We start from the raw sequence: 27,782 nt of genomic DNA on the forward strand, positions 1-27,782 counted from the left end.
AATTGAAAGAAATGAATAAGATGAGGAATTAAGGCTTTGTTTAGATGGTGGAATGATCTTTATTTATTCTTTTATTGTTATTTTTTAATTATTATTTAATATTTTATTATTATTCATAAATCATCAATTATATCAGCGTTGGATACAAGAAAATGGATTACCTAACATGTTTGTTTTATTATACTAGTAAACTATTACTTTGTCGTGAATATTACATAACAATAACACATCACGGTGTATAATTTTCATTTTTATAAACACTGTTTTAGCTATAATTAAAATATTTGTTGGGTTTTCTGTCGATATTTTTATATCTATTATATATGCTTACATCGTGAAAAAAATGAGTTGTTATTTTTATTTTATTATTCTTAAAAAAGAGAATACAGTATGTAGCTCAATTTTATTAATAATTCTCAATTATAGAAAATGAATATTTAATACATGAACAAGCAAAAAATTACAAAATATCTTAAAATCAAACTCCTATAAAAAAAAATATATATAATCTTGATAAAAGAAAATTAGTACAATAGATCAAACAATCGCAATGATAGAGCGTTCCTATCCGGTGTTCTATAGCCTTTTTTTTTTTTTTTCTTATAATTTAAGAAAAAGTTTAGGGAATACTCTCAAAACTTCTTTCTATTCGGGTCTCTATTTTAGAAAAAAAAATTTAATGGATGAACAATAATTTCTCAAATATAGAAAACTACTATTTATTCTTTAAATCACTATTCATTCTTTAAATCACTTTTATTAATATTTTATTTATTTTAATTAAATTAATTTTTCTTCCAATCATCTATAATTTTTCTTATATTTATATTTGTTATAGTTTTAAAAATAATTTAAATAACTACAAAATATAAAAGAATAAAAATTTTAAAAATAATTTAAATTTTATTTAAAATATTTGTTAGAGTAATAGTTTAAAATATAAAAAAAAAAAAAAATATTGAGTAGTTAAATTTATAAATAGAAGTAAGAGAAAAAAAATAATAAAAATAATAAAATTTTAATATAATTGAAAAATGATAGAGAATAAAATGTAAATTTTTTTAAAAAATATATAAAATTTAAGATAAAATTATAAAGAGTATATTTTTAACTAAAATTTTAAAAAAAAAAATAGAGAATCGAACGTGAATGCTGCTAGCATCGTTAAAAAAAAAAAAAACCGAGTAAATTAAGAAAAGAAAGGGCAGAGAGAGAGAGAGAACGCAAACAGGAGAAGTCCTTTCACTTTCCGATCAGTCTCATCAGTCATCACATATTCACATGATCTTTTTGCCTCAACATTTGCAGCTCCATTCCCTCCCCCGGCCTGATCTCTTCTCCATTCTCTTCCTTCATAAATGGAAATTTGTAATATCAATCAGCAGTACTACTGAATATTACATGAGTTTGAATCTTTGTTGCTTTTTCTTTCCATGAATAAATTAGACATATCCACTGCTCCACTGTAATGGATCCAGCTCTGATCCTGAACTAAATATATATCTCATTCTCTCTCGTTCCAATCTCCTAAAGATCACCTCCGCTCTAGGAAGCAAAACCCTAGAAGTGGAAAGCTTGAATGTAAGAGCAGAAGCGATAAATACAACATCACCCCAATTTCCAAGAACAAAACTACTGGTAGCTACTCTAAAGATCCAAGAAATCCATCCAAATACACACCCAAAAGAGATCCATGGATTCACTCCCAGAATTGACTGAGAGTTCTAATTCCGAGAACACCGGCATCACGGATTCTAGTACTACCAATAACACCTTAGCTGCCGCAAGCTCTTCTTCATCAGCTTCTGCTCCAAGCAGCCGCTATGAAAACCAGAAGCGCCGTGACTGGAACACCTTCGGCCAATACCTGATGAACCACCGGCCACCTCTTTCCCTCTCCAGATGCAGCGGTGCCCATGTTCTCGAATTCCTCCGGTACAGCATAAATTAAGCAGCACTAATCGGTTCAAAAAGTTTAAGCTGTTAGACTTTAGAATTCTACAGCAAAGGTTATGTGATTTATCTATTTTCAACAGGTACCTCGACCAATTTGGCAAAACCAAAGTGCACACTCCAATCTGCCCCTTCTATGGTCTCCCAAACCCTCCAGCCCCTTGTCCATGCCCGCTGCGCCAGGCCTGGGGCAGCCTCGATGCGCTCATCGGACGCCTCCGAGCCGCGTTTGAAGAGAACGGAGGGCAGCCTGAAGTTAACCCTTTTGGGGCTCGAGCAGTTAGGCTCTATCTCCGCGAGGTTCGTGATTTGCAGTCAAAAGCAAGAGGGGTCAGCTATGAGAAAAAGAAGCGGAAGCGCTCCCGGCAACAGTTTCCACCAGGTCAGCTGCCACCCCCAGGTGCAAGCCAATAAAGAAATCCCCATTGTCCATGATTCTACTCTCCGCTAGGCATCTTTAAATTGCCAAATTTCAAAATGGGTACTCCCTTGAATCTTTTTAAGAGCTAGTTAGGGTACTGTTTTGGTGTCTTTAGGGTTAAATTTCTAAAAGGTGCTAGCTATTATACACTGTGTTTCTGTGTATTCTGTTAACTTTTACATAAGCAGTGTTATGGATCTGGGATATCGTGAATATGCATTTGATTCAGAAAACAGTGTTAGTATCACTGCAAGTAGACTGTCACTGGAAAAGTGTTAGCTGGGAGGAAATTAAAAAAATGTACTGGCTAGGAGATATGGTCTATATATGTCGAACTGAGCATATATTTTGCTCATGGTTTTATGTACTTAGAATATCCATCTACACAAATTTGCATATCATGTTGGCTTTCAAGTTTCATCTCTTTTCTCAAGGTTTTTTCCGTTTCTCCTATTTTTCATGGATATATTGATGGCAATTCAGTTCCAAAGTTTTTTAAGCTTGAAAGGACCTCAACAGAAGGATCATGACGTTCACGTCAGATGTGTCTAGCACTACTAAATATACTTTGTTTAATGGTTGCGTCACTGTAAATGATCGTCTGTTAATTCATTTCTGCAAGTGTCATTACTTCTGATCACTCCCTCTTAAGTTGTGTCCCTCGATCGTTTGAGTTGCCACTTCTCCTACTTAACTGTCTGAAAAATAGTAGATCATAGTATAAAAAAAGAGATACAAGGCCTTTAAGCATATATAGGTCATAACAAGCATGCATAGGCCTCAAAGCTTTGTAGTTCTTATTAACTATTAGTTGATCAATCACATGTGTCACTGAACTTTAACCTATCAACTTGTAAAGTTTCAAGGTGATTGACTGATATACATATATCCCGATACATGAAGAGGAGCAAGAAAAAATTGCACACTAAAAAAGTAGCGAAAGACAGAGGTAGCTTAAGCTAGGCTTAAAGCATTCAGAGAGTGAAATTACACACCCGGCCCTGAACACTGAAAGGATTAGCAACTGAAGTACTAGTACTACTTGTATATAACAACTCCAATCATGGAAAATATACTTTGTCCATATATACTTCAGCCACAAACCTATCATCTGAGCTAGAAAGGGGAAAAACAATGTTAGTACGTAGGCCTAATGATAGTACTGATCACGAACCAGCTTTTTATCCTTCTGGTTATTTGGTGAGATATATATGAAACATTGAAACTAGCTACCATGCACTTAAATGCACAGAGGATATATCCGTGCTTCTAATCATTTGGAGTTATCAGGATTTGCTATAGAATGTTTGAAATTAAATGAAGAGATCCGAAATAGTAATATCTATGATATCAACCATATTCCATGTTATATGCTGGATCGGAGTAGTAAGATTTTTGAACAATCTTGCAGGGTTGAATATGAAAACTGCATGTTTTTTTTTATCAGTGCATGGTATTCCATTCGTAAAAGACCTTGATGGTGACCTGATAATTAATTAAGAATTACTCAGCTAAATATTGATCTCTATGCACATGTAATTAATGGTTAAACAAATAGTAACACGGATTTAGAACGGATATATGCTTTCCTTGAATGGTGATGATCTAGAAGATCTACTTCTTCTTCATGATGTTCTTTGTCAACCCAAATCTTTGCTTGGCCCTGTTTTCTGATCATCTTCGTTTGGACTAATTAATTGGCTTTTAATTACTGTATATGCATTATACTTTTCAGTGATTTAATCGACAATTATGCATTGATTTTCGATCAAAACGAAATCTCATTAATTTTATGCTTTGCGGAATCATCTATTAATGCACAGGGTTTATTAACTATTGAATGACATGATCTCATCTATATTTAGTTTTTTCGTTATGGATTTCCCGATTGTTTGGTCTGAACAATTAATCTATTAGTTTGTAAAAAGTGCAACATTGTAAAGATAACGCGTACATGAAGTATTCTGTGACTTATTGTCAAATATCCATGTTCGTGTATTGTTTGTATAATTGCCTACTTTGTTAAGTCTTGATTATATATAGTTTCATCTCTTCCGATTGGAAAATGATAGTCGCAATCGTGAGCGTGTAAGTACCGCATAATCACTTTAAAAAAGTGAATATATTTGGGATCTACATGAAAAAAAAATTAATTTTTTAATAGTGGATCTCACTTTTCTTCAAAGTGACTTCACGACGCTCGCGTATTCTATGACTGCACGTATCATTACTAGCTCATTCCGATTATATATGCAGTTTTTATTCTAATTTTGTAGATCATGGCTGGTTTGGGAAGTGAGATGATATGTGAATTTTGTGAATAGTAGTAAGATAGTTTATGAATAGTAGTGAAATAGTTTGAATTGAGTATTTTTTGAATTTTGGAAAATGAGTGAAAAAAAAGTTGAATAAAAATATTATAAAGTTAAAATATTATAAGAATAGTTTTATAATATTATTTTTATTTGGAGATTTGAAAAAGTTAGAATTGTTTTTTATTTTTATTTAAAAGTTTGAAAAAATTATAATGATTAGTTTGAAAATGTTATAATGATTAGTTTAAAAATTTTATATTTGAATTATGTTTGAGAATAAGATGGGATGAGATCAAATAAGATCATATGAACATTTTGTGTCTAATCTAAGACCCCAAACAAGCCTTTGTACTCCCAATGCTGTGGTGTTGAGAGCACTTGCTTTCAAAGTGATGGGGAATGTAGGGTGATATGCATGCTGTTTATATGCTTTCATATCTCTTGAAAATTATGAAACATATATCATGTACACTAGCGAGAGGATTTTATACATCAAACAGATTAATATTCAAGTGTTACATATAGGAATTATCAAAATAGCTTCCCCATTGATCATTATGTTTTCCTTGATCCTAATTCAAATAAATACGAAATTATGTGTATGGTAGGCGTGTGCGTGTATGCATGAGATCGATAGGGCTATAGATCAGTATTGGCCCTGCATGCTTTGTTTCAAAATAGAAAAATTATTCTTATCAGTCATTATTCACCACTCCACACCTTATGAAAAATTTATAGGCCGTGTGAGGCGTGAGAGTGAATAATGAATGATACATAACATTTTACTTCAAAATATAACTCATATATAACGTCTTTGTAACCCAATGACATGATTTATATCCTTTATCAAAAGATTTTGATTAGAAGATATTCATGTACGTAGGAAAATTATACAAATTTTAAGTGAAAATCTACATAATTGTATATATTGACTCATCTTATTATTACCTCTTATTGAATATTATTCATCATTAATAGACAAAAATTGACAAGTTTGTTGTGTACGCTACAAAATAGAATTCGATCCGAATCATGAGGGGTCTAATTAATATATATGTGACATATGCAGCTATAATAAGTGAATAAATTAGCTTAGCATATGATCACTAATTAAATTAGGCCACATGATCATAAGCAAAAAGAGGAAAATTAAACGCGCGCGAGGGAAGGGGAGTGTTAACGCTAGCTATTTTCATTATTTAATGCAGTCATCGTCAGTATCACATCAACCGATCGATAGTGCATGGGTAGTGATCAATAGCCAAATTCGTCACTCGAAAATGAGTACAATCATTAAACAGATTTAGTGAAGCCAACTCCCAACCCACCCAATTAATCTACGATCGAGGATTTGTCACTATAAGATCAAGCTGCAGGTGGTAGCTGATGGCTTGAAATGATGGGAAAAAGGTGGAGAAACAAAGACAAAGAGAGAGGCGGGCGGAGGCTGAAAAAGGAACGGGAATCTTGCATTTTCTCAAGCAATATGAGCCAAATAGATCATGACCTTTGGTTTTTTATTTTTTTCTTTCTTTCTTTTGAGGGTAAAAGCAGAATCGGATGAATTAATTGGCCAGATGAATCAGAAGCATTAATGATATCAAATAGTAGAGCCATGATATTAATACCCGTACGTACATGACGATCATGATGTCTGACTGACATAGACAAGCATCACACATTATATCTAAAGCAATCAATATTTTTCAAGCACACATGATAGATAGCTCGTCTTCCTAGCTATTTGAAAGTTTACATGCATACCTATATCTCAAAAGGTAAAATGAAGAGCTAGAAACATCATGTTCACTTCCTAATTAGTACCTGATCGTACCTGATCTCGGTGGTGTGGGATATTGTGGATATATGCTTAAGCCGTTTTTGTGTTTAATTTTTACGTACCAATAAACCAAGCTGGGGAAGGAGATAAATTAAGATGATATGGCCTTCAATCACCATAAATTATATATAAGGGCACCTTGACAAGAAGCTGACATGCATACATATAACTGATGATATAAGACTATAAAATGCATACCGGAAGAGAGAAAACCAAAACTGTACGTACTATGATGATTCCCCTAAAGAGAAGTGGCTCTTCTCTTCTTCTTGGGTTATGAGTCGTGAGTACTGTGTGTCAATGTCTGTACAGTACAGCTGATTGGAAGATAAACATGGTTTAAAGTAGGGTTGCGTCTCCATCAACGTTATTAATTATATATTCAGACGTACGTACGTATTTACTCATACATCATAAATTTAGCTCATTACACATATTCTTACATACGTAGATTTAGCTGATCTATGATTGCAACAAATAATTAAGCTGGTCGAGGAAAGAACATCACCCTCTCTCTCTCTCTCTCTCTCTCTAGGAAGTAAAGTCGAGCCATCAGTTCAGCAAAGCATGATCAGCTGTAGCCATAATATTGACGAAAGTTTTGTATACATTTTTTATCTGATCTCTTCTTTTTAGATTTTCTTTGCTGTTCACTATCACGTGTGTCTTCCAGAAATTGAGCAAAAGACTCCCCCAAAAATTAATGGCAGAATTATTGCCGAAAGATTAACGTTCCCCATGAGTGCATGATTTATTTAAATTATTTTCTTGTGCCTGCAGGTTCCTCCAAATTAGGACAACCCCACTGCCCCCAGCCTTCACCTCCATGGTTATCTGCAACAGTTCTACTTGCAATAACTTGTAATAGTCATGATCTGCACTATCTATATATGCTCTAAATGTTCGCCTGATTCTCTCTCTTTTGGGTTGTGTTTGGATGTTGAAGTGAGTTGAGTTGAGATGATAAAATATTATTAGAATATTATTTTTTAATATTATTATTATTTTGAGATTTGAAAAAGTAGAATTATTTATTATATTTTGTGTTGAAATTTGAAAAAGTTGTAATGATGAGTTGAGATGAGTTGAGATGAGTTTGACAACCAAACGAAGCTTTGATTGTTCAAAAAATGGAAATCATTATTTATTTTCTTTTAAAGATAATTTCTAATGATCAATGATCAGCATCCTATATATATATATATATAGATATATATATATATGTGTATGCATTGCTTGCTCTCGATAACAGTGGAGGGTGTTTCTGTATCAGAACTGGGAGGAAAGAAAAGGAAGAACTAATCTTAAAAGAATATATAAAAATCCTGTCTTGGGAAAAAAACACACACTTCTGTTGCTGTGGAACAGACACACTATAAGAAAACCCCATGTAAATGGTACGAGAATCCCGCGTTATATGGTCAATAAGACAGGACGATGAAATGGACCCAGAAAACCAAAAAAAAAAAAAAAAAAAAGTAACCCCAAAAAGGTAAGGTGGGACCGAACAGACCCCACAACCGCGAAAACCTCCACGTGCAGTCTTGTCACCCATGTCGGCTACAGTGACATGACGGTGCGTTCTCTTCCATCCGTTCGTCTAGGCCCAGTCACCAACGTTTAGATCTTGCTACGTGGAAAATATTGACTGGCTGTCACGTCCAAATCAAACTCACTTGGATTTCTTTTTACTTTTTTCTTTTGACGGACGTTTATGTGTGGGTCCCAGCTCATCGTTTCGATTTTCAACAGCCTGGGCATTCGGCATGTGTGGGTCCCACTCTTTTCCAGTCTTTGATTAGTCGTTTTCTGTACGGACCCTACCTCGGCCTTAAAACGATTTTTTTTAGTCAAACTATTCAGGTGAGATGATCATTGATATATTTATTTCAGATGAAAAAATTTAATTGTAAATAATTATAAATATTAATATTTACATCAATTCAATATAATTGATTAAAAAATAAGTTTAAATTTAAATTTAAAATATATAAATAATAATATTAATATATAAATTGATACGTAAATTTATTTATATATAATAAAACTCTATTAATATATTTATAATTATGAATTATATAATTATTACATAATCACTTTAAAAATAAATAAATAAAATAAAAATTTTATATGAAAAAATTAACTTTTTAATAATAAATTATATCTTTTTTAAAAATAATTATACAATATTTATTTCTAATTATATATAAAATTACTCATTTATTATTTACCGAGTCACGGAAATCACGACTGATTTGATATCTTATAAAAAATGTTTTACTTATTCGATTTTTACATAATATTTGATAAATTAATAAAAATAATATATATTTTTTTTCCAAATACGTATTTAGTGTATTAAATATTTGTTAAGCTTCTGCTTCTTGTTATAAACTTATAAGTATCAGTTTATCGTCTTAAGTCAGAACAATTTGTCAATTACAAATAGATTTTCTTTGACTTTATCGCATCAATAAGAGTAAATATTAAATTTGATTAAGGTTAGATATAGTATTAGATTATACAAATCTCACGTATTTTTTTTTTAAATAAAGTGAGTCTATTATTAAAAAAATAATTTTTATCTAAGTCTCAAATTTATCTATTTTTTAAAAAAAAATACACGAAATTTATACATTTTAAAACTATAAAAATCATTTCTCATTTTTTTTTCATATCTAGAATCACATATTTAAAAAGAAAATAATGTATAAAATAAATGTTTTATCTATAAAGTAATATTATAAAATAAATTTCTCTTATTAAATCAAATCATACTAATTTATAAATTTAGTTTTAAGAAATTAATAACATATCTAACACTTTATATATATATATAGAGAGAGAGATATATATATATATATATAAACACACTAGGTGGAGCATGTAATGTCAATTACAGGTGAGTCAGTGAGTTGTAAGAATCGGAGATTCTGCACAGCAAGCTGTCCCAGTCCTATAATTTTTTCTGGCTCGAAATGCCAAGACTTTTTTCCTATCTCTTCGTATGGTTCCTTCCTTATTTGATATTAATTAATTAATTAATTTATTTATGGGAGGAAAGTCAGTCAGTCATGTACAAGCTGTTACCAACAAGACATGCATTTTCTGCGCAACGAACACCAAGTTCACAACTCTTCTCATAGTGTTGATGGTACCAGTAAGAGCATTGGCAATGGACTAGCCATTGCCAAGTCTAAAATTTGGCTAAAATCTTACATTTTAGTTATTGTATTAATTTTTGACTATCTAAGTCCACATTGGACTAGTCATTTTAAAGTCAAAATAATATTATTATATTATATATTTTAATAATATTTGACAAATTTTTTTTTTCATATTTTTAAATATACTTCATATATTTTAATAATATTTGATAAAAAAAAATTATACAACAATTCTTGAAACCAACAAATTAATTTTTGCTAACCTTTTTTTTTTGCTATTTATATTTTTATATTGTGTATTAAGCTAATAATGATAGAAAATAAATGTACCCTCAATTAGAAACTTTATCATAAAAAAAAAGTAATTTGGCAAGAAAAATTACCAAAAAGGGAGGGAAAGGGAGGGAAATTGAGAAAAAATAATAAAAAACTCATTTGGTCCTTCAATAGTGTATAGCCAAATATAGCTAGGTGGGAAAAATTACTGTAGCTCAAAACTAAAATATATGGCTATAGCTAGTTCAATGTAGAAATTTTGTGATAAAAAAAGGTAAAATTTGCACTTGGCTTTGGCAATGGCTAGGCCATTGCCAATGCTCTAAGTACTGAAGAAAGCCAAAAAATGTAGCAAAACTCCAGCATGAGCTAGCAGTAGAGAGTACTCTTAGGTTGTGTTTGGATGTTGAAGTGAGTTGAGTTGAGTTGAGTTAAGTTGAGATGATAAAATATTGTTATAATATTATTTTTTAATATTATTATTATTTTAAAATTTGAAAAAGTTGAATTATTTATTATATTTTGTATTGGAATTTGAAAAAATTGTAATGATGAATTGAGATGAGTTGAAATGAGTTTGGAATCCAAACGAAGCAGACCCCAAAGTTGGCCAACCCCGGCCAGTTTCATCCCCCACAGCAAGCACGCACGCACGCAGCCAAACACCAACGTCTATCCAACTTGTAGATTCGTCCTTCAACCTTGTTTGTGCGTGATATATATATATATATATATATATATATATATATTTATAAATTGATATTATTTTATATAATACGTTATATCCTCTTTATAATAAAAATGATTTTACAATCTAACATATCATATTAAGTTACATTCGTTTGTAGGTTTATTAATGCAAAAATTATTTTGTAGCTAACATTTCTCTAGTTTTAATGAAATTACCATTATTCAATTGACTAGCTAGTTTACTATCATTTTGGCTGAATTATATAATATTTTTTTATCCAATATTTGGAATTTTTTTAAAGAAAACTTGGTTAAATAAAAGCATTTTTAATTTAATAAAACTAGAAAATAGAAAAAAAAAAAAAAAGAAAAAAGAGGAACATTTATGCAAGCAATTCAATGATAATTGTTATCATTTGTTATGATAAATAAATAATAAAGTTGGCAAGCTTGAGAATCAATAATTGAAAAATTATTGATAAAAAATGAATATCTAACAGAATATCATTTCTTAATAAAATAAATAATGAATATCATTTCTTAATCCGTAAAGGAAAATTACAGTTTTCAGGACTCTCTATTGAGAATTAATGGAGCATTCTTCTGAGATATATTTTTCAATGCATGTCGTTTTTCAACTCGGAAAGTTCATAAAACTTCATTTCTTCATCTGGTCAATGGGTTGAGAAGGAGAGATGCTTTCTAATGGGCCCCCTCGATTGAAGATTTTTCTTTGAAATTATGTACCCAAGAAAACGAGAGCTAGGCCCAATATAGGAGTATTGAATGTGCCATCAGAACTGGAAACTGAATCTTGTGCTATTCATTTGCCAACTAAATCACCTCAACTAATCCACCTTGAACTTTTGTATTTCTTTATCTATCTATAAAATGCTTGATTAGAAAAAAAAAAAAATCACCTCAACTAACTAACTAACTAACTAACTAACTACTTTACCTATATTAGGTTCAATTCAGTCACTCACCTATATTAATTAGGCCTGGTTTGAGGAAGACTAGGAGATATGCAGAATTGGGAACCCAGGTTGGTAAGCCTATCTCAATCCATCCTAAACAAATTATTGATAAGATCCATTACCTTTTTAACTTTTTATAAAAAAATTAAACTCATCCTGATTTATTTCATATATTCAAACACACCTTAATGAGACTTACAAAATACTATTATTGACCAACTCAAATCTGAGATGACCTCAACATCCAAACGCAGTCTTAGTTTTTATCTAGTATCAATTATAGAATATTTTCATAATTTGACTTGAAGTTGAGAAAATTATTGTCCCTTTATTGAGGTCTAAAATTTAAAGGAATTAGGGACAATTTTTTATTTCGAGGGATGCAAAGATTTCTTTAATTTTCATTGTTATTTTCTTGGGAAAGTTCCTAGCAGCAAGTACTCATTTTGTTACCACTAAGGACGGTGGTTCGATGGTCCATAAGTTTGACAGCAGGCACTAGGTCTTAAGATTGAATCTCGCAATGGAAAGTGCTCATAATTATTGGTGGCCCATTGACTCATGGACCATTGATGCCGTCGTGGAACTGGGGTTAGGCCATGGCTCAAGTTCGACTTATAAGGAACCTATGCAGTTCTTGCCATCTAGGTCCCTGGCTCCCCAACGGATTTGGTGCTACTATGGTCATCCTAGTAGGGAAGCCATGTCCGTGTCCCTCCAACCCCTTTTAGCCGAGAAAAAAGAAAAAAAGTACCCATTTTGTTGGACAACAAAGAATGTATTGAGAACCTCAGACTCAATCATCCATTGATGAGAATCTGATAAACTACATAATTCTCTTCAATTTTATAAAAACAGAAGCAGAGATCAACCTCATGCACCACCAGAGAGGAGATCAAAAGAATCAACATAATAAAGAATCACCACAAGAATTAAACTCACAATACATATATATATATATACATACACATGATCAAATGCCAGCCGAAACTAACCCGTGCAATGTAACAATGCCAATCAACTTATTCCGGTAATCAACCACCGGCAAAAACTGCACAGGAGATGGTGGTGCTTCCATTCTTTTCATTGCCTCCACCGCCATTGAATCTGGACCGATGGTTCTCGGCATCCTGAAATAACCCGAGGCTGTTAGTAATTTGCAGGTCTTATTCATCCCTCTCTCCCTCCTTAACGTCTGTGTTCGTTAAGCCATTTCTTGTAGGTTTCAATTCAAGAATAGTTTCAAAGAATTTGACTTCTCAGCAGCCATAGACACCCAAAATACTCTTTTTAAGCAACTCATTTCACAGGAATTACAAAGCCAAGAAATGAATTTATTTTTGCTTCTATTACCTGTTGCACATTTCTCCTACTGTGAGCTTAAAAATGGCTTCTCCGCTAGCCTTGAGTGTGCGCCGGAGATCACCATCGGTAAATGTACCGATCAGGTGGTACTCTTCATCTATAACAACCAGGCATCCACATCCTTTACTTGTCAGCTCCACTAGCTGATCCATTATCAAATCTCCTTCCCTGCAAACTGGAAGCTCCTCTTGTTTCTTCATAACATCTTTTACCTGAATCTCATACGAGTTATAACCTGTTAATCTACAAATATTTAACAGATAAATTCTTGAGTTTTAATCGAGGCCCGAAACCTGACCTTGAAGATGAGACTCTTCCCGATCCGACCAGCGGGGTGGTTCGCGGCGTATTCTTCTTTGGTCAAGTTCCTGGCCCCCATGAGCGCGATCGCCACCGTATCCCCGAATACCATCTGGATAGCTGTCGACGTCACCGGCGCCAGATCGAACGGGCACAATTCCCTCTCCAGCGGCAAATGCACGTTCATGTCGCAAGCCGCCGCGAGCGCATTGCCCTCCACGGACGTGACCGAGGCGAGGTACGCGCCCTTAGCCCGCGCGCACGGAACGAGGCGGAGGAGCTCCTCGGTGGTCCCGGACTTGCTGAACAAGACGACGACGTCGCGAAATGTGAGAATCCCGATGTCTCCGTGGAGGGCGTCGACGGGGGAGATGAAAGCGGAGCGGATGCCGAGGGAGACAAGGGTCTGGGAGATCTTGTTGGCAACGAAGCCGGACTTACCGACGCCGGTGAAGAAGATAGTTCCGGAGGCAGAGAGGAGGGTACGCGCGAATGATAGAGTTTGGGGGAGCGATAGGTTGTGGAAGAAGAAGTTCAGGTGTTTCTGCTGGCATTTGAAGAGGTTGAGGAGGGTAGTCTCGTCGATTCGGAGGTGTGGAGGTACGTTGTCGGACGGAGAGTGTTGTGGGAGAGAACCCATTGTCTCCGGCGGACATGCGAGATCTGAGGTTGATGGCATTAACAGTGACGAGTGTAAATTGTCGCCGTTATTATTATATGTCGGTGTCATTACGGCTTCGCTGTAATAACAACGATAGGCTTTGTCGGTGGCGGTGCAAATGAATGTATGCTGTATAGAATCTGTACACATGCTGACACGAGACACGACATGCAATTTGAGAGAAAAGTAGTATGACTGTAGAAATTTTTAGGGAAAAAAATAATAAATTATATATATTTTTATGGTAATTAATGTGACAAATTTGTATATTAATAAGAGTAATGGGTATAGTCTTTAAATAGAAATTGTAATGTAAATTTAGACTATTTTAATTTTAAAATTTTTTAAAATTATAAAATTATTTATTTTAAAATAATATTTTTTTTATTTAATAATATATATGTACATACAATCTCACTTAAAGATTATAAATAGAATTTTTCTATTAATAATGTAGTTTCTATGCCATCAAACCAGCTTGAAAAATATTAATTTTTCGTCCCACGTGAATTCTGATCTCCCTCTAAAAGAGGGGTATTTGATTATTGCTAGTTTGGGCCACGTGGCAAGCAAAAGTGATAAGTCATTATACAGTATTTTCAGAGCAATTTTAGTTTGAATGAATAAAATATTATTTATTATTATTATTTTAAGATTTAAAAAAATTAAATTATTTATTATATATTATATAGAAATTTAAAAAAAATTATAATGATAAGATAAAATCATTTTTTTATCTAAATAAATCCTAAAAAGTGGAGTTTGAATTAATGATCGAAAAAATCCATTTTTTAACCGTGATTTTCTTTTATTAAAGAAAATATATGAGATTTATATATTTTAAAATTGCATTTAGAATTATTAATCATAATATCATCGGCTAGACAGGTAAAATTTTGTTTTAATTATCGTGAATAATACATGTACAAAAAATTGATATACGTTATACATTTTTTGGATATCTCTCTTCGTGTATGTATTACTACTTTTGCATATAGTTGTAGTTCGTGCAATACTTGTTCATCTAAACTCGAACCAAGCTCAATTCATAAAGAAAAAAATTCGATTGTGAAAGCAAAAATTTGCTCAATTAGTAAATGACATGTGGTCTATTAAACTTAGTTCGGCTTGATTAAAACCCTTTAGGTTTATGCACGATTTGACTCATTAGCTATATTCAATTAGAGCTTGTCTATAAATCGTTGAATATCTATGTGTAATTTATTTTTGTATAGTAATATTCTTATTTATATATATATGCTTCAATACATATTAACTTTAATTATATCAATATAATTACCTTTATAATTAAATATGTAACATTTAACCCTGTTGTTTATGCCTAGTCATTTATCCACATATATTGAATATAATCCATAATTATATGATTATATATTTGTTAATTAAGTACTTAAGTGATTAAATTATAATAGATATTTTATAATATGTGTAATAGTTAGTATGCAAAACTTAAGGTCCGTTTGGATACTTAGAATATCTTAAAATATCTGTGAATAATAATGAAATAGCTTAAGTTTAGATATTTTATTAAATTTTGAAAAATGACTCATCCAAATGATTCTATAGGTCACAGATACAAAATATAGGGCTTATAATTCAATATAGGGTTTATATATTAGTTGTAAAAATTTAATTTAATTTAATCGTTGTTTTGTATTTTTAATTATTCAACTCATTCAAAAATAAATTAAAAAAATATTTAAAAGAATACAAGCAAAACTCGAGTAATACATCAACTTGGCTCGGCTTCGTTAAAGAATAGGCAAAGCTCTAAAACTAACTCGACTCACTTCGTGTTTGATCAGCTCGAACTCAAACTCGAGTTATTTGAGTGAGATTTTGAAGTGAGTTGAGTTGAGTTGAGTTGAGATGATAAAATATTGTTAGAATATTATTTTTTAATATTATTATTATTTTGAGATTTGAAAAAGTTGAATTGTTTATTATATTTTATATTGAGATTTAAAAAAGTTGTAATGATGCCTTACAAAAAGTCTCTCCAGCTTCACCTCCACCACTATTGCTTTTTCTTTTTACCCTTGCCTTTGCCTCCCATTCATTCCACAACACGTGGTTGTCACTAGGGGTACCACCTACCCTACATAGGCAGGTAGCCACCCCTCTTGTACCCTATGCCTACTTAGAGCTTTTTTATATCGTTATAAAAAGTAAGAAATTATTCTCTCCATGTAACTTAGAATCTCATTTACAACATATACTCACTTAACATAGGTCACAATCTTCTCACTTAAATTTTGATTATTTCATCATAGATAACAAGAGTCAAGTCCTATATTTTTAGTTTAAATTAACTATTTTATCATTTATAATGACTTAATGAAGTCTCAAGCCAACACCTGGGTCTTACTCCAAACCGATTAGTCAATGGTATAATTAGAGTCTCTTACAATAATTATAAAGAGTAAAACTTATCCATCTTCGACACTGCAAGATTATATTCACCATATATATTCAGGTCAATAGGAAGTATCATATGTCCATACTTATTATTTTAGTTAATTATATTTTGCCCAAAAAAGAAAATTCTACTGTGCTCACTGTCAGTAGTTTTTACTTGTGAGCACCGTCTGCCAGCACCCTTTGAAGACTCAGAAAGTGCAACTTCTTTACCTATAGAGGACCGATTTCGGCTGAACTAAAAGACAAGATCTGATGTCTGGTCTGCAGATTCTGAGGAACTTGACAGGCTTGTGCTTTCCGAAGAAACTTCAAATATCACACTTGTCTGCAAAAATGAAAGATCATCTTCTCTCGCACTTGAAACAACTGTAGATACCGTGGTGTTATCTTTTTCTTTTGGTTTGTCTAACATTGTTGATTGGAACATATGTGCCTTCCTTTCTGTCTCGATGGCAGAAGCAGAAATACTATTGATGCTGCTTCGTGTTGCTGCATATTGGCTTTCTACAGGGATGTCTTTTGCTTTCAATGCGTTAACCAGTTTATATTGGAGCAGACGTGCCTTTATTTCTGCCTTAATGCTTGAAGTAGTATTCGTACCAATGCCATCGGGTTTTCCCACATCTTTCGGTTTGTGCTCCTTTTGCTTTGATTCTTCTGCAGGGGATGGTAAACCACCTACCAGCCCTGATTTTTGTGTACTACTTTTGGAGACAGAAGAGTCCAGAGACAGTCCAAGATCTTCTTTAGCCCATCTGTAGACTGCACTTAATTTTCCTTCCAAAGCTTCCAGAAGAAGTTCTAACTCGTTCATTTCGTAACGAAATAGGAAAAACTTTTCACTCCAAGAGCAAGAACAGAGCTGCTTCGCATGATTCAAACATGAAAAATTGTTTGGATTACATTGGCAACCTGCTGCAGAGAAGTGTAAGTCAGATAGGCATACTGTGCATTGCTTTTTGCTGGTTGCATCAAAATCTTTGCTCATCTTTCGCTTCTCCATAGATTTGCAGAGATACTTTCTGGTAATGCCCTCACACTTAATACGTGACTACACAAGAAAGAGTGAGAAAAACAAAAGAATTCAGAATCAGGTCACTTGCTTCAACATTGTGGAGCAAAAGAGAACAGTCTGTTGAGTGCAAGATGAGAGCAGCAGTAAAAAATATAAAAAGAGAAAAAATGAAAGGAGAGAGGCCCAAAGAAAGAAAAGAAAGCTCAAAACCCTACCGCTATATATATGGCACCAAAATAAAAGCGCATCTATCATTCTTGTAGGTTACAATGAGGAGCTGGAGTTGAATACTCTAAGGATTACCTTGAATGATTTTGCTAAGATCCCATCCACTCCACAAGCATCTTTCCATCTCAAATTATCCAATGTGTTATTCCCACGCAGTGCGACTTCCCACCTGGCCCTCACAGCTTCCCTGGCTGCGCCGAGCAACAGCTTATCATGGGATATTGACGTCATCCTCCCCTGCTCGCGGTAAAGTTCTACAGCATTCTGCCCAAAGGGCAACCAGTCAAGGGGGGCAAAATTTACCATCTCAGCACAATTGAAGCCGCAATCAAATCCTGTATGATATGCTCCTGGGAGAACAAGAACAAACTCCCTAGGATATTGAATGCAACGATAGACTGGTATACCCTCTGACTTCAACCTGGAGGCAGATAGTTCAGTAACCTGTTGTATCAAGAATTAATGTCATAAAAGATTTCTAAATACTAAATACGGAATGATATGTGTTGTACTGGTTCTTACTAAAATATCCGAGCAAAATCTTTACTCGTCATTGACGAAATTGTTGCGCAAATGAAAATTAAATAACAGAAATTTTCATTGTTCTGTGTTTTTTCTCTCTGTTCCAAAGGGAAGAGGGCTGGGGGGTGGGGAGGTAATGACCATTGTTAGTTTCAACATTATATCAACTGGAAGCATGCGAAAACAGTGGTGACAACCATCAGCATGAGGAAATCACACTTCGTTTGTATTCACAGCCTATCTCAATTCATCTCAACTCATCTCACTATTATTCACTACTATTCAGCAACTTTAACTCACAAATCTCATTACTATTCACAACTCATCTCACTACTATTCAGAACCCATCGCAACTCATCTCAACTCATCTTCGAATCCAAACGACACATCTGTTTTCATATATTGTTTACAGATCCTTTCTCTCATAAATTTACGTACAATCTCGGCCATAATCAACCAGTTCGAAGTTATAAATGGAAATAACCTATATTGAACTTAAAATATCTACATTAACTCCTGCTCGAGCTAAAGATGGAAGGATCATGAGAAATAATATGAAGAAACATATCTAGACTTTTGAAATTGGCTAATCTGTTAAGCATAGTGCGGAGACATTATAGAATAAATGGCAAAGAACGATATTATGCAGACCAATGTAGTTGCAGCCGCATGGATGGTGTCACATAGATCTATAGCGAAGTTAGAGAATACCTGTTCCCTTCAGTAGCATAAGAACTTCGAGCCTACAAGGAAGCCTTTCAAGCTTAGGTAAATATGCATTTCTAATAGCTTATTTTGCCAAAACCTATCTTATTGCATTTTAAATAGTAATCTACTCTCCAAAGCTTATTAGGCTTTGACTAATGGAAAAAATCAAGAGTTTCGGTTTACTAAAGATATAGTTACACTATCTATATAATTTTTATTATTCTTCTTTATCCTATTATCTTGCACAATCCTTCCCTGAACAACCATTCGCTTTAATAACACCACCAAAAAGAACACCCCCCAAGTTTTCCATCACGACACCCAATTGGGAATGTGATTTCTTTGCCATCCCATCTCTCATTTGACTAAAGGCGGGCAAGGATATGGGAACAATATTGCATTATGAAAAACATTCGGATGGACAATGATTTTTTGTCTCTTTTCAACTTCTCTCTTTATTTTCATGTTACTCTCTCTCTCTCTCTCTCTCTCTATATATATATATATATATATCTATCTATCTATCTATCTATCTATCTCACACACGCATGCACATCCTCAACTCATTGGTACCCTCTACCTTTTTTATCATCAACATGAACCCTCCAACACCACAACCCATCTTTACATTTCACAAAGCCATTCCCATTCCTTAAATCTACCAAATACTAGAAATGATATGCTATGAATTTCCCTACCCGGATGTGTCAGTGTACAAATCCAAAAGAGAAGGTATCGATATGTTGGGATGGAAAAGGAGGTAATGAGAACCTGCTTCAATTCTCAGTTTCACCAAAACCTAATTTCCTTAGAATCTGCCTTTTTCTACACTAAGCCGTCAACTAAATGGCCCAAAATATTTAAATTAGCCCCCGCGCATAACTTCGGACAGGTTAGTTTATACACTTTCCAGCTGTAAAAACTTAAGTAATCTCATGCCCTTACTTCTACCATCCCAAACCCAGCATCATAATTTTGTGAAACCTTGGCCTGTCCACCACGATAAAACAAGCACATTATCCAGAGGCAGAAGTAGCAATGCTCTGAACAAAATACATCATCTTTCAGGATGAATTGGTCACCAGCAAAGTTTTGGAAGACCAGATACATAAAGCTTTATCGCTTCAGATTGCATGGAAAGCTACACCAACTATATAAGTATTTTCTACATGAGGTTGCGCAGCTAATGTATTGCTCACAGGAGACAACATATTATCCCACGTACAAGACATATCAAAGAGATAACAAAAAAGTCCACCTTGAATGACCAATATTCTAATTAAAGTTTTACCAATATGGGGAAATTATGAATCCCACCATGTGGTGGAAGATAGGCATCCAATACCATTACTATCTGAACAGCAAAACCATTTTTTCCCTATGAAGCAATTAAATGAGAAGGATATCGCAACTCACCAGCCTATGACCCAACACAGGTTGTTCAACTAACCGGTCTGGAAAGTGTTTCTTCATAGCCGCCTCAAACTTAATATTATAGCTCCCTGGAACGCAATTCCATATTTTAGGAGCACCCAAATGCATGTAACACAACAAGTATAAGTGGTGCTCTTCAGCTTTCTGTTTTAAAAAAGATTGGATGAGATTTGATAGGATGGACATTCAATGGGTTGAAGAAAACATCTATTTATGTTAGATAACTAAGAATCCAAGTTTCTTACCCAATGACGTGAAGAAAAACACATTCCTACACAGAGTTGAGGCAGTAAGATATGAGACGTCTCCAGGCTTTCGAAAGAAAGAAGAGAAGGAGGCAGTTTAGGAATATTGTTTAAGTTCCAGCTTGATTTTGAATACTTGGGATGACCAGATATCTCGACTGAATTAGATACTCCTGGAAATCCACTGCAAAAAATTCGAGCATCCAGGTTTGCACCACAAAGCACCTAAAGAATGGATGATCATAGCAATATAAGCTGCCCAATCAAACAGATATGCATACAGTAATGTCGAACATTGAACACATTGTATAATCTCCAACATACCTCAATTTCTTCAGTTGGATTCTCAACAATACGTATGTATTCACCCTCAATGTCTTCCACCGATGGTTCCACCTGCTCTTGAAATGCAGTTGAGTTTTTATCTGGACCTGTAACCTTAGTTCCACTGCAAAAATATTGGCACTTGAACTCATCTGCATATCTCTTAAAAGTTTCAAGAGTAAATTCTGGACCATGATCAGGCTCAAAGCTTCCAACATCATAGGGGTTTGTGGTATCTTCATCACTATAGCCATTCTTTGAACTTATCCTCAAACTCCTCCTCTTACCCTTCATATTTCCATGAAACCTAGCAATTTTACTCTGTGAATACTGGTTATGAAGCCCATCTATCCGCTGAATATGAGTGACAAACGTAGAATCTTCCCATATGTTCTTTTCCTTTATTAGGCAGGGAGGTTGCCATGACGGAGGAGGAACAATACGACAAATTCCATAAGCTTCTACTGTAGGGCGTATGCTCGCAATATACTCAACACTGTCTTCAAATTCCTGCAGCAAAAGATTCAAGGTCATCCTGAATTAAAATTTCTACAAGAAAAGAAACACTTCACATTTAAGAAAAACAGAGAAACTGAGAGCACAAAAATGAAGACAGAACTGACAAAATGCTTTATAGAAGTTAGATAGGAAATACCTCTTCTGTGGGATGGAAAACAGGAGCCTCCTCCATGATATTCCCGCCTGCCTCTTCAGGACACCACCTTGCTGTTACCTGTTCAAAATACTACAACCAACAATGAGCATCAAGGAAACAAGAGAACATGACTGCATCAAAATTTTCAAGCGCATTGGAAAGTTTAAAACTAGTACCAACGAATCCTATAATACAAACAGAATAATATTTGTAACTAATGAGAATCGACCTTTAGACAGTTATTACAATCTGGCCATCCTCGAATAACTCCTTTTGGAAGGCGAGTTTTAGGGAGATCCTGCAAAAGAAACATAGTACCACTATAACTAGCATTTTCAACCAAAAAAAAAAAACAAACAGATTCCATTTCTGATCCTTCAACTCCGTATTCTTAACACAAATCATCCAGAGGTAAGATAGACTCAAAGCCACCCTATAAAACATATTGATGCAATCACTCTGTCACGGCAAAACCAAACCATCTGCATTCAACTTCCTCTTGGTTTGTCCCTAAATAATATTGTGAACATATAAAATTGCATTCATTTTTAAGAAAGAATACGGAGTTGAAGGGGGATCTTCTCAGATACTTAAAGTTCTAATCATGAGGTATTTCATCAGAAACCAATATTGCGGAATAAAATAACCTCGAATAACCAGCATAAAGTAGCATAACATTTCTTTTTTATACAAGTATAATATAAAATTTTATTGAATCAAGTAACAAGGCATAGCCCAAGTACACAGGAAGTATAAAACAGGAACACCTAGCAGCATAACATTTGAAGGCGCCAAATGAAAGCATTTTAATAACAAGAAGAAGATCTACCACCATATCAAACTGTCCTGATTCCAATTCTTCCGGGCTATGGTTGCTTTGGTCAAAAAGTATCCATGGTCTTCGTTTAAGCGATGTCTTCAAATCAGCAATATCAGTCATGTCTGACATGGTGTCCATCTTGATTGGCTCTTGTTTAGATGCACTCACGAAGGACATGGAATTATTTATTTCTTCACTTTTTTCTACTCTCTTCAGTAGGAAGGATGTAAGAGACACAAAACCTGGTGGAACTGAGAGACTTTCCACATTCTCATCACTAATACAAGACCGTCTGCGTTTTGTGCCCATCAGCACTGAAAATTAAATTTTAAAAAATAAATTACTAATGAGTATGTTAATAAACAAGCAATTTAGGAATGCACTAGATAAAAAAACATAACATTTGGGAAGGATATTGAAGTAGAATCCAACTGATTATCCTCACTGCTACAATCAGTTGACATCCACTGATTTTCACCTACCTAGTCAGGTGCTCCCCTTTGTGCTTTTTAATACATATTTGTATTTACTTATCAAAAAAGAAATTGGCTGCAGCAAGCAAACAAGAGAAGCAAGCATAGGGAAGAGAAATAAGCAGGAAGAAAAATGATGAAGGTCAACTGCAAGCAATCAAGCCAATCCAGCATACTCCCAAAGCACATGACAGTCATCAGAAACATAACATACCAATAAAAGAGCTGAGGTTTCCATTAGAGAATGTGATTACATGTGGAATTAGCAAGTTTTTCCGCCTATATTTTATTCTTAATGCAAATTAAAGTGAGTTATCTGGTTTGGAACCTATATGACAGTCCACCCTCCCAAACGACAACTGTTTCTCTTGCTTCTTTTCTCCTTTGTTGTTTTACAGTGATCTTAACAGGGTAGGATATAAAATTCTCAATCTTAAGTGCTTTCCTGCTTGGCCCTTTCTAACGCAACTGAAATATCAAACTATAAAGCGACATCATCAACAAGTTAAGTTAGTGGCTCACACAAAGCCATCACATATATCCTGTCAATATCTCACAGATTCAAAATCCACATTTTCGACACCAATCCAACATGCTTGTATTAATATAGCACCCCTCCTACACTTGTTCCAAAGTTTTTCATTGGGCTTCAGATGATAGAACCACAATAACAACATATTACATGTATTATAGCACTTCACAGACATACTCCAACGAAAACCAAGGCGCTGCTGATTTAGAAGTTTCATCCCCAACCAAAATGGCGCGTTCATGACTTACCTACATATTAAGTTATTAACAACAAAATCCTCAACTGTATTGGATAGATAAAATCAAGGTGTTCCACTAAAACATTTCCATGCCACAACATACAGCTTTCTGCCATCTAAAGGGGGAAAACCCTGAAGCCACCAGAATGTATCATTCCTCCTGTTAAGTTTCTACTGAAAATATCATCCTCGAATATTTGAACCAATAGGTTGAAAGGATTTTGCAACCTCCTAACATGCTTGGTGCTCAAACTAACCATCAATTCATAAAAACATACTTTAAAAAAATCATAAAAACAAAAGCTTTTATAGATTTCATTTTGACTATTCGGTAAATAAGTTAACAACGATGAGTCCTCACGATATTCCCATTGATAGAAATAATCTGGACAACCATTTCACCAAAATTTAAACTTTTAACCGCTGTTCTACAAAAATTTTCACACGACCGTCACTGAACTATAACTTTGACTCGCCTATTGCTTCTGAAACCAGTAAAATGGATCCGCCCCGACTTCATTAAACGAGTCTGCTCCAGTTTAATTAACGCTATCAGTACGAACCTCACACAATATGCCTGTATCAGTACTAACAGCAGAGAACGAGAGGAATTTCGAATTTCATAGTCATCGAAATCACACTAGTCAGAAACACATACCCAAAATAAATTCCGGAAAATAGAAGGGTCGGAAAAGTCTCTGATGAAAAAAGCCGCGCAGGGCTACACCTACATGTAACGCACAATGCACCGCCAACCTGTTGAAGAAGAAATTGACCTACAAAGTAAACCAAAACGAAAAAAAAAAAAAAACGTAATAAATGTCGATACAGAGGAAGAGAGACAACAATCTTGTGGTATCTCTTTACCCGAAGCCACCGAAAAAGGCTCCCAAATGTTTCTTGCCATAGTTGCTATGATAACATGCATGGCGCTTTGACGGGGTTTTACTCTTTTTTTTTTTTTTTTTTTTTTGAAACTGGTTTTACTCTTTTTCAATTTCGAGTCGTCTGTTTGAAAAAAATAAATAAGAGAAATGCTTAATTCGGAATCCAAAAAATATCCCCGAATGGTACTTTTTTTTTTTTTTTAACCAAATGATTAAAAAAATATTTTTAAATGATGTTGTGAATTTTTTTTTTTTTAAATGTTTATCATGATTAAAAAAATACATAAAAAAGAAAATGAAAAAATAGAAAAAAATTAACTCTTTTCAGGATAATTTTTAGATCTCGAATTCGGGATCTGTAGCATGACTCAATAAATAAACACTCAACTGAAAGTCTGAAGATGGTTGATACATATGTACTGTTCTGTGGAATATGTACGGTTCATTGGTCGTATCGAATCTGATTCAACTTGGATCTTCTGACATTATTTTTCTTTGAGTAATGTTAGAGAGAAGTTATTATAAGAGTACACACTTTATACTCATTGTGTGGCTACTTCTAATTGATTATTCCTAACACTCACTTTTAACTTTGAGAAGACTATAGCGTAGTTGTGGGTTTTAGCAAAGAACCATGTCTAGGAATGGTTGTGGGTCTCTTCACAAACCCACAACCATTCGAAGAGACCCACAACCATTCCTGGTCTCATACCCACGACCATGCCATGGCTCATGGCTCATGGGTGTCTCACAAATGCAAGCTTTAACAAGAAAAAGTGGAGGAGAGAACAATGGCAAAAAGAAAAGGAGAGGAGATTAGAGAGAACAATCAGGGAGAGAGAGAGAGGGAGAAAGAGAGGAGAATTCCGAAATTAGAATTTTTTTTTTCTTTATATAGAAAGTCAAACACCAAACGAAGTTGTTTTATTAAAGATAATTATTTTTGTATGATGATGGATGAGGCCCAATATGGGCAGGCTAGGACTCAAGTGTAGGTGGAGGCTGCACTGGCATCTGATGGCCCACACCCCTAAACAAGAGGGCTCTTCGTCAATTTTTATATATTAATATCGATCGAAAATGCATATTCAAATCACAAATTATCATCGGATAAATTTAACTTAAAAAATAGAATTAAATATTTTTTAAAAAAATTAAGAAATAAGTATTTTATGATAATTTAAATACATTGAAGGGCCCGTTGGGGCCATGTACGAGATGGGGTCCATCCATATTAAATTGTATTGTATTAATATACTATACTGCAGTACAGGCTAGCTAGGAGCCCAGGAAAAAGGGTTCAATTAAGAGGAGATCATCCAACCAAGCTAAGACTGCCAATCTCAGAAACTCAAATGCTTTTATTTTTGCTTCACCCATCAACCAAGCATAATTGTTACTTTTGTCCCCATCACATTTTTCATTCTTTTTCTCCACCTTGTATGAGTCAACTTTTAAAAATTTTCAATCCAAAACCTACCTTAATCTTGTCCCCTTTTTTTTTAACACATTATGTGGATTAGATTTAAAGAATTATTCATTCTATCTTAGAATTTCATCATTTCTAGTCACACCGACTGATACGAGATGTTTTAAATAAGTCAATCACTTCAATAAAAATCCATGCACTTAAAATAAACATATCAAATTAAGGACAAATTATTCTATTGAAAGATTTAAGATATGGAGTAAGCTATGCTAGCTATAACTAAACCATGTTATCACCCTCCTAGCTAGCAATTCTCAAGGCATATCGCACTATCATACTCTTTCCACCCTTTTTTCTTTCTAAATATCTCTCTAGCTGGAACACATGAAACCCTTCCATGTTAGCCACCTCGAGCTAGGGCAGAGGTTGCTGATCTGGCACATCCATTCATAATCTCCTTCTTTATAGAATGTCTCAGACCATTTACAGAATGACGGCGAGCACACGTAAAAACACCGCGTCCTTGTCTTCATGAATCATTTGCTTCCATAGCCATGATCTATGATTTTATTGAAGAAACAAGCTGTATAGATCTTTTACAAGTTAGTTATAGATACCTATAGTGGGATTAATGTATCATAAGAAGAATTAGATATATAGACACCAAATTTTAAGACGAAAATGTTTTATATTGCTCTAACTATTTAAATAAAATGTATAATGAGATTTAGTTGATTGAAATAATGAAAAAAGTTAAACAAGTCCAAAGAGGAAAAAAATTGTCTATAATCTATACATACTCATATATATTCAATGTGAAAGTCTCAAACAACAACGCTAATAATTATTTCCGTCCAAATCCAATCAACGCAATGTGGACGCTACTAGAACGTCTCAAAAGGTTTATAGCATCGAAACAAGTGTACGTCACAAAAAGATCTTGTATTTGTAGCGAAATATATCGCCGCCATTGTGAAAAACTTTGATGTAAAAGAGTAAGCCGATGGTAGAGAAAAATCTATTTGCGACATTATTTTTGTGACGCAAATATAAAATATCGTCATAACAAAATCTTATTTGCAAGCTTCTTTTATGGTTGCAAATATATATTGCCACAATTATTTCATATTTGCGTCAATAAAGATCTTCACAAATGCACTATTCGTATTAGGCAAACGGCTGACCACGCGGTCTAGATATGTATTTGCAACTAACTATTTGTGTCGCAAATATAAAAAGGTTTGCAGGAAAATAGTTTTTCCAACACAAAAAGTATTGTCGCAAATAATGATATTGCCGCAAATAATATTTTTTGTAGCACATATTACCTTGTCGTAAATGCCAGTAAATTGTAGATAAAGGTCAATTATATTTGTGACTAAATAGTAGTGCCACAAATATGAACATTTCGCTGGAAATCAAACTATTGCAACCCTGAAATTATTGACATAAATGGTTAATTTGTTGCCTCAAATAATGTGGTTTTTGTGGCGCTTATTACCTTGTCGCAAATACGAATGAATTGCATTTAGTCAAATGATATTGACGTATATGTAATTTGTTAGCATTGCAATTTTTATGTCATTTTTGCTTGAATTGCATCACAAATTATTGTAGTGGACTGGGAAAAATAAGGGATTGAATAAACATTTGTTATGGCGATTAATGGTTTGTAGCAAAATTGCTAGAAATGAAATACATGACTTGATCAATTTATATATCCTGAAATCATGATGACTTACTAACATTCTAATGTTAAACAATTAATGGTGGCTAAATTGATCAACCATAGGTTATTTTTTTCTTCATCCTGTAGTTTTGTGGAATGGGACTGCTACTTATATCCCTGTAGCCACTTACCAATA

General features: G+C 33.9%; 3 protein-coding genes across 5 annotated transcripts; 1 reads left to right on the forward strand and 2 right to left on the reverse strand.

Moving 5' to 3' along the window:
* The first annotated feature begins 1,223 nt into the window (after nt 1–1,223).
* Nucleotides 1,224–2,745, forward strand: LOC109021952 (protein LIGHT-DEPENDENT SHORT HYPOCOTYLS 3-like). Its single transcript, XM_019004701.2, has 2 exons — nt 1,224–1,935; nt 2,037–2,745. Exons 1-2 carry the CDS (start codon nt 1,694–1,696, stop codon nt 2,365–2,367), a joined length of 573 nt encoding a protein of 190 aa, XP_018860246.1. The 5' UTR covers nt 1,224–1,693; the 3' UTR covers nt 2,368–2,745.
* Nucleotides 2,746–12,549: 9,804 nt separating this feature from the next.
* LOC109021953 (probable arabinose 5-phosphate isomerase) lies at nt 12,550–14,157 on the reverse strand. The gene is made up of 3 exons (XM_019004702.2): nt 13,303–14,157; nt 12,993–13,216; nt 12,550–12,769 (listed from the first exon to the last, which is right to left on the reverse strand). Exons 1-3 carry the CDS (start codon nt 14,113–14,115, stop codon nt 12,613–12,615), a joined length of 1,194 nt encoding a protein of 397 aa, XP_018860247.2. The 5' UTR covers nt 14,116–14,157; the 3' UTR covers nt 12,550–12,612.
* A 2,191-nt stretch (nt 14,158–16,348) lies between these two features.
* Nucleotides 16,349–24,615, reverse strand: LOC109021957 (putative lysine-specific demethylase JMJ16). 3 transcript variants are annotated; one of them, XM_019004709.2, is made up of 10 exons: nt 24,469–24,615; nt 24,260–24,357; nt 22,368–22,672; nt 21,768–21,836; nt 21,539–21,616; nt 20,884–21,393; nt 20,560–20,784; nt 20,297–20,458; nt 17,726–18,094; nt 16,349–17,458 (listed from the first exon to the last, which is right to left on the reverse strand). In XM_019004709.2, exons 3-10 carry the CDS (start codon nt 22,665–22,667, stop codon nt 16,643–16,645), a joined length of 2,529 nt encoding a protein of 842 aa, XP_018860254.2. In that variant the 5' UTR covers nt 22,668–22,672; nt 24,260–24,357; nt 24,469–24,615; the 3' UTR covers nt 16,349–16,642. The 3 variants fall into 3 exon arrangements, with proteins under 3 accessions (XP_018860254.2, XP_035550299.1, XP_035550298.1); XM_035694406.1 differs by having other exon boundaries at nt 22,371–22,672; nt 24,469–24,554; XM_035694405.1 differs by lacking the exon at nt 24,469–24,615 and having other exon boundaries at nt 24,260–24,366.
* Between the last annotated feature and the right edge of the window lie 3,167 nt (nt 24,616–27,782).

The sequence above is a fragment of the Juglans regia genome, chromosome 10 (genome assembly GCF_001411555.2).
Source record: "Juglans regia cultivar Chandler chromosome 10, Walnut 2.0, whole genome shotgun sequence".
Lineage (NCBI taxonomy): Eukaryota > Viridiplantae > Streptophyta > Magnoliopsida > Fagales > Juglandaceae > Juglans > Juglans regia.